The 9,745-nt window shown below is 42.8% G+C and overlaps 1 protein-coding gene across 1 annotated transcript; it reads right to left on the reverse strand.

Annotated features, from left to right (window-relative positions):
- Nucleotides 1–1,320: 1,320 nt before the first annotated feature.
- On the reverse strand, nucleotides 1,321–9,297 carry LOC133339562 (uncharacterized; the record flags this gene model as incomplete). The annotated part of the gene is made up of 3 exons (XM_061547673.1): nucleotides 9,277–9,297; nucleotides 1,643–1,943; nucleotides 1,321–1,567 (listed from the first exon to the last, which is right to left on the reverse strand). Coding segments are annotated over exons 2-3 (546 nt in total), but the record flags the coding sequence as incomplete, so codon positions are not given.
- Nucleotides 9,298–9,745: the final 448 nt, after the last annotated feature.

Consider the following 9,745-nt stretch of genomic DNA (forward strand, 5'->3'; position numbering starts at 1 on the left):
ACTGACGACGACACTGATGACGACACTGTTGACGACACTGATGACGACACTGATGACGACACTGATGACGACACTGTTGACGACACTGATGACGACACTGATCGACACTGATGACGACACTGATGACGACACTGACGACGACACTGATGACGACACTGTTGACGACACTGATGACGACACTGATGACGACACTGATGACGACACTGATGATGACGACCTGATGACGACATGATGACGACACTGATGACGACACTGATGACGACACTGATGACGACACTGTTGACGACACTGATGACGACACTGATGACGTCACTGATGACGACACTGATGACGACACTGTTGACGACACTGATGACGACACTGATGACGACACTGATGACGACACTGACGACGACACTGATGACGACACTGTTGACGACACTGATGACGACACTGATGACGACACTGATGACGACACTGTTGACGACACTGATGACGACACTGATGACGACACTGATGACGACACTGATGACGACACTGATGACGACACTGATGACGACACTGTTGACGACACTGATGACGACACTGATGACGACACTGATGACGACACTGATGACGACACTGATGACGACACTGATGACGACACTGATGACGACACTGTTGACGACACTGATGACGACACTGATGACGTCACTGATGACGACACTGATGACGACACTGTTGACGACACTGATGACGACACTGTTGACGACACTGATGACGACACTGATGACGACACTGACGACATGATGACGACACTGATGACGACACTGTTGACGACACTGATGACGACACTGATGACGTCACTGATGACGACACTGATGACGACACTGTTGACGACATGATGACGACACTGATGACGACACTGATGACGACACTGATGACGACACTGATGACGACACTGACGACGACACTGATGACGACACTGATGACGACACTGTTGACGACACTGATGACGACACTGATGACGACACTGATGACGACACTGACGACGACACTGATGACGACACTGATGACGACACTGATGACGACACTGATGACGACACTGACGACGACACTGATGACGACACTGACGACGACACTGATGACGACACTGATGACGACACTGATGACGACACTGATGACGACACTGACGACGACACTGATGACGACACTGATGACGACACTGATGACGACACTGATGACGACACTGATGACGACACTGATGACGACACTGATGACGACACTGATGACGACACTGATGACGTCACTGATGACGACACTGATGACGACACTGATGACGTCACTGATGACGACACTCACCGTGACGTCCCCCAGGAAGGATCTGCTCATCACGTCCCTCCTCCTGTGGCGAGCGGCGTCCTCCTTGGGGCCCGCGGGGCGACGAGAAGATGGCGACGAGGTGGAGGTGGTGGAGAAGGTGGACGTGGGGGTGGAGAAGGTGGACGTGGAGGAGGTGGAGAAGGTGGACGTGGGGGTGAAGGTGGAGTTGAGGAAGGTGGAGGGGGTGAGGAAGGAGGTGGGGGAGGTGGAGGAGGTGGAGGAGGAGGTGGAGGAGGTGGAGGTGGAGGAGGAGGTGGAGTAGGTAGGCGATGAGGAGGAAAAGGTGGTGGTGGAGGTGGAGGAGGTGGTAGGGGAGGTGAGGAAGGTGGAGGTGGTGGAGTAGGTGGTGGAGGTGGAAAAGCAGGAGGTGGAGGAGGTGGGGAAGGTGGACGAGGTGAGGAAGGAGGTGGGGGACGATGAAAAGCGTGGGATGGAGGAGAATGAAGAGGTGAATGAGTTGAATGAGTTGAATGAGTTGAATGATGATGAGGTGAGTTGCTGGTGGTGGCAAGGGTGACCCCCAGGCGAGCTCAGGCTTCGTGCCGCCAGCCTCAGCAGGCCCCGGCGTTGCCGCGGCAACAGCAGCAGGCGGGCGGCCATTGCTGTGGGCGGAGTCACAGAGTCGTGAGTAGAGTATAGTGTAGTGTAGTGTATAGTGTAGTGTATAGTGTAGTGTAGTAGTGTATAGTGTAGTGTATAGTGTAGTGTATAGTGTAGTGTATAGTGTAGTGTATAGTATAGTTGTATAGTGTAGTGTAGTAGTGTATAGTGTAGTAGTGTATAGTGTAGTAGTGTATAGTGTAGTAGTGTATAGTGTAGTAGTGTATAGTGTAGTAGTGTATAGTGTAGTGTATAGTGTAGTAGTGTATAGTGTAGTAGTGTATAGTGTAGTAGTGTATAGTGTAGTAGTGTATAGTGTAGTGTATAGTGTAGTAGTGTATAGTGTAGTAGTGTAGTGTATAGTGTAGTGTATAGTATAGTGTAGTAGTGTATAGTGTAGTAGTGTATAGTGTAGTAGTGTATAGTGTAGTAGTGTATAGTGTAGTAGTGTATAGTGTAGTGTAGTGTAGTGTAGTAGTGTATAGTGTAGTAGTGTATAGTGTAGTAGTGTATAATGTAGTGGTGTATAGTGTAGTAGTGTATAGTGTAGTAGTGTATAGTGTAGTGTATAGTGTAGTAGTGTATAGTGTAGTAGTGTATAGTGTAGTAGTGTATAGTGTAGTAGTGTATAGTGTAGTAGTGTATAGTGTAGTAGTGTATAGTGTAGTAGTGTATAGTGTTGCCGCGGCAACAACAGCAGCAGCAGGCGGGCGGCCATTGCTGGGGGCGGAGTCACAGAGTCACCAAAGTTCCTGTACCTGACACCATCGCAATCATTGAAGACTTGGTTCATCAAGGACTGAATGCTGGGGTAGCCCCCCTGGTGAGACGTTGCTTAACCAACACATGCTCCACCTGGAATGGAACTTTCTACAAGCAAACTGAGGGCACCCCAATGGGCTCCTCCCCATCTCCGGTTGTAGCCAACGTTTTCCTGGAGAAATTTGAGACTGACACCATCCAGACCGCCACTCTACGCCCGACCTCGTGGAAGAGGTACGTAGACGACACTTTTGTCATCTGGCCACACGGCCGGCCTGCTCTGGACCAATTCCTCGACCACATCAATTCCATACACCCAGCCATCAGATTCACCATGGAAGTCGAAAAAGATGGCAAGCTACCCTTTTTGGATGTCCTAATTAAAAGGAGACCTGATGGTTCAATGAGCCACTCTGTCTACGGCAGGGGTCGGCAACCAAAATAACAAGAAGAGCCATTTCTTTCCAATTCGGTACAAAATTCAGTATTTCAAGAGCCGCAATGCATCTGAGTACATACGTACTCATCGTTAAGAAGCAGCCCGTAAAGAGCCGCATGCGGCTCCGGAGCCGTAGGTTGCCGACCCCTGGTCTACGGGAAAGCCACCCATACGGATGCTTACCTAAAACCGGATTCCCACCACCATCCATCCCAGAAGAATTCCCTCATCAAGACTCTATACCATAGAGCCCAATGCATCTCCGACCAGGAACACATTGGCAGTGAACTCAAACACGTACGCCAAGCAGACTTGAAACATGGTAGGACAAACACCTCAGCCGTGGCAGATCACTGTTACAATTCAGTGGGCTCAAATGATATTGACTTCTCAAAGACAGAGGTTCTCTGCAAGCCATCTGGCTACCATGAGAGATTCGTTCATGAGGCGATCCACATATACAAACACAGAGACAATTTTAACCGAGAAGATGGATTCTGGCTCTCGGCAATCATTGGAAGGACGTAATAAACCATTTTGGATCTTAACTGATTGTGTTCACGTTTACGGTGACTCTCAGACCGCGTTCCACTCACTGGCATTGACTAGATATCTTGTATTCTCCGCAGGGAATGGATTCTTTGCTCCGCTGCAAATTTCTCCCACACTACTCTCCCATTGACATATTTCGTTGCTTCCTCTTAGCATCTTTCACACGACGGTCAATGGTACAGCGTATAATAACAAATAGTATACAAATGTATATGCTTAATACAATGTACAAAGTAATATATACTACCGTAATTGTATAGTGAATATACAGCAGTGCGATGCACATTAGGGTGGGTAGAATAATACGGTGTAATATTACAGGTGGTTTATAGCAATACAATATATAGTTTAATGTTGGGTTTGTCTATGGCAGTATATAGTACGGTGTAGACTCGTGCGATGTAAGAGAAAAAAAGTTTAGCTGGAAGCATATTATATTTTTTACGACGTAGAATTGCAATGTATTACTTACTGTTAGTAACTCAGCTTATTGTAGAGTATAGTAAGTATACTGATGATACTATGAAGTTTATACTTTAGTTGTTTATGTGATGGTTTTAGTTACTGCAGCTACATACTATTAACATTTCTTCCCTTTATTAATGCTACCCCTATCCCCTCCCTTTGATGCTGCTAATCCTGCATAATGCACGGGCATAAGTAGTACTAATCACATACCTGCATTTCCCATATCCCCTCCCTGTGATGCTGCTAATCCTGCATAATGCACGGGCATAAGTAGTACTAATCACATACCTGCATTTCCCATATCCCCTCCCTTTGATGCTGCTAATCCTGCATAATGCACGGGCATAAGTAGTACTAATCACATACCTGCATTTCCCATATCCCCTCCCTTTGATGCTGCTAATCCTGCATAATGCACGGGCATAAGTAGTACTAATCACATACCTGCATTTCCCATATCCCCTCCCTTTGATGCTGCTAATCCTGCATAATGCACGGGCATAAGTAGTACTAATCACATACCTGCATTTCCCATATCCCCTCCCTTTGATGCTGCTAATCCTGCATAATGCACGGGCATAAGTAGTACTAATCACATACCTGCATTTCCCATATCCCCTCCTTTGATGCTGCTAATCCTGCATAATGCACGGGCATAAGTAGTACTAATCACATACCTGCATTTCCCATATCCCCTCCCTTTGATGCTGCTAATCCTGCATAATGCACGGGCATAAGTAGTACTAATCACATACCTGCATTTCCCATATCCCCTCCCTGTGATGCTGCTAATGCTGCATAATGCACGGGCATAAGTAGTACTAATCACATACCTGCATTTCCCATATCCCCTCCCTTTGATGCTGCTAATCCTGCATAATGCACGGGCATAAGTAGTACTAATCACATACCTGCATTTCCCATATCCCCTCCCTGTGATGCTGCTAATGCTGCATAATGCACGGGCATAAGTAGTACTAATCACATACCTGCATTTCCCATATCCCCTCCCTTTGATGCTGCTAATCCTGCATAATGCACGGGCATAAGTAGTACTAATCACATACCTGCATTTCCCATATCCCCTCACTTTGATGCTGCTAAACCTGCATAATGCACGGGCATAAGTAGTACTAACTCACATACCTGCATTTCCCATATCCCCTCCCTTTGATGCTGCTAATCCTGCATAATGCACGGGCATAAGTAGTACTAATCACATACCTGCATTTCCCATAAATATTCAAAATTCCTCTTGATATGCAAATTATTTTGTCAATGCGCCCTTTCACCCCCTTCCTACCCAGCTTATATACATGCTCCAAGCTCGTGTGCCGTTTCATTCAGACGCTGTCACCTCGGCAGACCTGGTTTTCACCTGAGGACGGCTGCTTGCGTTGTGGCCGAAACGTCGTGAGAATTGTATTTTATTATGTTTTATTTTTATTATTTGTTACTTCCCTTCTATGTGACTTTACCGAAAGAACCAAGAAGGTATATAGTGTAGTGTAGTAGTGTAGTGTAGTAGTGTATAGTGTAGTAGTGTAGTGTATAGTGTAGTGTATTAGTGTAGTGTAGTAGTGTATAGTGTAGTGTAGTAGTGTAGTAGTGTATAGTGTAGTAGTGTATAGTGTAGTGTAGTAGTGTAGTAGTGTAGTGTATAGTGTAGTGTGTAGTAGTGTATAGTGTAATGTATAGTGATGTAGTGTATAGTATTGTAGTGTATAGTAGTGTGTAGTGTTTAGTAGTGTAGTGCATAGTGTAGTGTATGGCAGTGTGTAGTGTATAGTGTAGTGTATAGTAGTGTATAGTAGTGTAGTGTATAGTAGTGTATAGTGTAGTGTATAGTGTAGTGTATAGTAGTGTATAGTGTATAGTAGTGTAGTGTAATGTAGTGTATAGTAGTGTATAGTGTAGTGTATAGTAGTGTATAGTGTAGTGTATAGTGTAGTGTAGTGTAATGTAGTGTATAGTAGTGTAGTGTATAGTGGTGTAGTGTATAGTGGTGTAGTGTATAGTGGTGTAGTGTATAGTGGTGTAGTGTATAGTAGTGTAGTGTATAGTGGTGTAGTGTATAGTGGTGTAGTGTATAGTGGTGTAGTGTATAGTAGTGTAGTGTATAGTAGTGTGTAGTGTATAGTAGTGTAGTGTATAGTAGTGTAGTGTATAGTAGTGTAGTGTATAGTGGTGTAGTGTATAGTGGTGTAGTGTATAGTAGTGTAGTGTATAGTAGTGTATAGTAGTGTATAGTGTAGTGTATAGTAGTGTATAGTGTAGTGTATAGTAGTGTATAGTGTAGTGTATAGTGTAGTGTAGTGTAATGTAGTGTATAGTAGTGTAGTGTATAGTGGTGTAGTGTATAGTGGTGTAGTGTATAGTAGTGTAGTGTATAGTAGTGTAGTGTATAGTGGTGTAGTGTATAGTGGTGTAGTGTATAGTAGTGTAGTGTATAGTGGTGTAGTGTATAGTGGTGTAGTGTATAGTAGTGTAGTGTATAGTAGTGTGTAGTGTATAGTAGTGTAGTGTATAGTAGTGTAGTGTATAGTAGTGTAGTGTATAGTAGTGTAGTGTATAGTGGTGTAGTGTATAGTGGTGTAGTGTATAGTAGTGTAGTGTATAGTAGTGTATAGTAGTGTATAGTGTAGTGTATAGTAGTGTATAGTGTAGTGTATAGTAGTGTATAGTGTAGTGTATAGTAGTGTGTAGTAGTGTAGTGTATAGTAGTGTAGTGGTATAGTAGTGTAGTGTATAGTAGGTAGTGTATAGTAGTGTAGGTAGTAGGTAGGTATAGTAGTGTAGTGTATAGTAGGGAGGTATAGTAGTGTAGTGTATAGTAGTGTTATAGTAGTGTAGTGTATAGTAGTGTAGTGTATAGTAGTGTAGTAGTGTATTAGTAGTGTAGGGTATAGTAGTGTAGTGTATAGTAGTGTAGTGTATAGTAGTGTAGTGTATAGTAGAGTATAGTAGTGGTGTATAGTAGTGCATAGTGTATTAGTGTATAGTAGTGTAGTGTATAGTAGTGTAGGGTATAATAGTGTATAGTGTATTAGTGTATAGTAGTGTTAGTAGTGTAGTGTATAGTAGTGTAGTGTATAGTAGTGTAGTGTATAGTAGTGTAGTGTATAGTAGTGTAGTGTATAGTGTATAATAGTGTATTAGTGTATAGTAGTGTAGTGTATAGTGTAGTGTATAGTAGTGTAGTGTATAGTAGTGTAGTGTATAGTAGTGTAGTGTTAAGTAGTGTATAGTAGTGTAAGTGTATAGTAGTAGTGTATAGTTAGTATGTAGGTAGTGTAGTGTGTAGTGTAGTGTATAGTAGTGTAGTGTATAGTGTAGTGTATAGTAGTGTAGTGTATAGTAGTGTAGTGTATAGTAGTGTAGTGTATAGTAGTGTAGTGTGTAGTGTAGTGTATAGTAGTGTAGTGCATAATAGTGTAGTGTATAGGAGTAGTAGTGTATAGTGTATTAGAGTATAGTAGTGTATAGTAGTGTAGTGTACAGTAGTGTAGTGTATAGTAGTGTAGTGTATAGTAGTGTAGTGTATAGTAGTGTAGTGTATAGTAGTGTAGTGTATAGTAGTGTAGTGTATAGTAGTGTAGTGTATAGGTGTAGTAGTGTATAGTGTATAGTAGTGTAGTGTATAGTGTAGTGTATAGTAGTGTAGTGCATAGTAGTGTAGTGTATAGTAGTGTAGTGTATAAGTGTAGTGTATAGTAGTGTAGTGTATAGTGTAGTGTATAGTAGTGTATAGTAGTGTAGTGTATAGTAGTGTAGTGTATAGTAGTGTAGTGTATAGTAGTATAGTGTATAGTAGTGTATAGTGTATAGTAGTGTATAGTGTAGTGTATAGTAGTGTATAGTGTAGTGTATAGTAGTGTGTAGTAGTGTAGTGTATAGTAGTGCATAGTGTATTAGTGTATAGTAGTGTAGTGTATAGTAGTGTAGTGTATAGTAGTGTAGTGTATAATAGTGTAGTGTATAGTGTATAATAGTGTATTAGGTTATAGTAGTGTATAGTAGTGTAGTGTATAGTAGTGTATTAGTGTATAGTAGTGTATAGTAGTGTAGTGTATAGTAGTGTATTAGTGTATAGTAGTGTATAGTAGTGTAGTGTATAGTAGTGTATTAGTGTATAGTAGTGTATAGTAGTGTAGTGTATAGTAGTGTAGTGTATAGTAGTGTAGTGTATAGTAGTGTAGTGTATAGTAGTGTAGTGTATAGTAGTGTAGTGTATTAGTGTATAGTAGTGTAGTGTGTAGCAGTGTAGTGTATAGTAGTGTAGTGTATAGTAGTGTAGTGTATTAGTGTATAGTAGTGTAGTGTGTAGCAGTGTAGTGTATAGTGATGTAGTGTATAGTAGTGTAGTGTATAGTGTAGTGTATAGTAGTGTAGTGTATAGTAGTGTAGTGTATAGTAGTGTAGTGTGTAGCAGTGTAGTGTATAGTAGTGTAGTGTATAGTAGTGTAGTGTATAGTAGTGTAGTGTATAGTGTAGTGTATAGTAGTGTAGTGTATAGTAGTGTAGTGTGTAGCAGTGTAGTGTATAGTAGTGTAGTGTATAGTAGTGTAGTGTATAGTAGTGTAGTGTATAGTGTAGTGTATAGTAGTGTAGTGTATAGTAGTGTAGTGTGTAGCAGTGTAGTGTATAGTAGTGTAGTGTATAGTGTAGTGTATAGTAGTGTACTGTATAGTAGTGTAGTGTATAAAAGTGTAGTGTACAGTAGTGTAGTGTACATAGACACCCATAGAGATACACAGAGACCCGTTGACATACATAGAGCTCTAACAACAACAAAAACTGTTGCATTTAAAATAAAATTGACTAATGAATTTTAAGTCTAATTTCACGACCGACCCCCCTACCACCCTCAGTGGCCTGCGGGGTCCCAACGCCAATTTCCCGCAGCGCTTCTAGGCAAGCGCGGTAGGGCCCGTAAGAGGCCTAGTTCGTAAAAAAAATTTTAGTTCAATTTCAACAAAAAAAAGTTTAAAACGTGACGGGCCTGGCTCCAGGGTGCACGCGAAGTCGTTTTTAAAATAGCGGGCGGCTTAATTTCATTTAAAATGTTGAGAAAACAGTAGTGGTGGTGGTGGTGGCAACGTGCGTTCACTCACGTGCCAGAGGGCTGTCTGACCCTGCTGGTGTGGGAGATGACGTCACCGATATTAACATAATAATTAACATAATATATGCATAGATTAACAAAATTTATGCAGCGTTCAACATAGTTTATGCAGCGATTAACATAATTTATGCAGCGATTAACATAATTTATTCAAGGCGGCATTTCTGTGCACACGATACCAGCACCACCTCCATCATCACCACCACCACCATCATCACCATCACCACAACCACCACAACCACAACCACCACCACCACCTACACCACCTCCACCACCATCTCCACCATCACCACCATCACCACCACCACCTCCACCACCATCTCCACCACCACCACCACCACCACCTCCACCACCACCTCCACCCCCACCACCACCTCCACCACCATCTCCACCATCACCACCACCATCACCACCACCTCCACCACCACCGCCCCCACCACCCCCTCCACCACCACCTC

This window comes from Lethenteron reissneri, unplaced genomic scaffold, assembly GCF_015708825.2.
Source record: "Lethenteron reissneri isolate LAM-NWPU_2019-01 unplaced genomic scaffold, ASM1570882v1 scaffold_1901, whole genome shotgun sequence".
NCBI lineage: Eukaryota > Metazoa > Chordata > Hyperoartia > Petromyzontiformes > Petromyzontidae > Lethenteron > Lethenteron reissneri.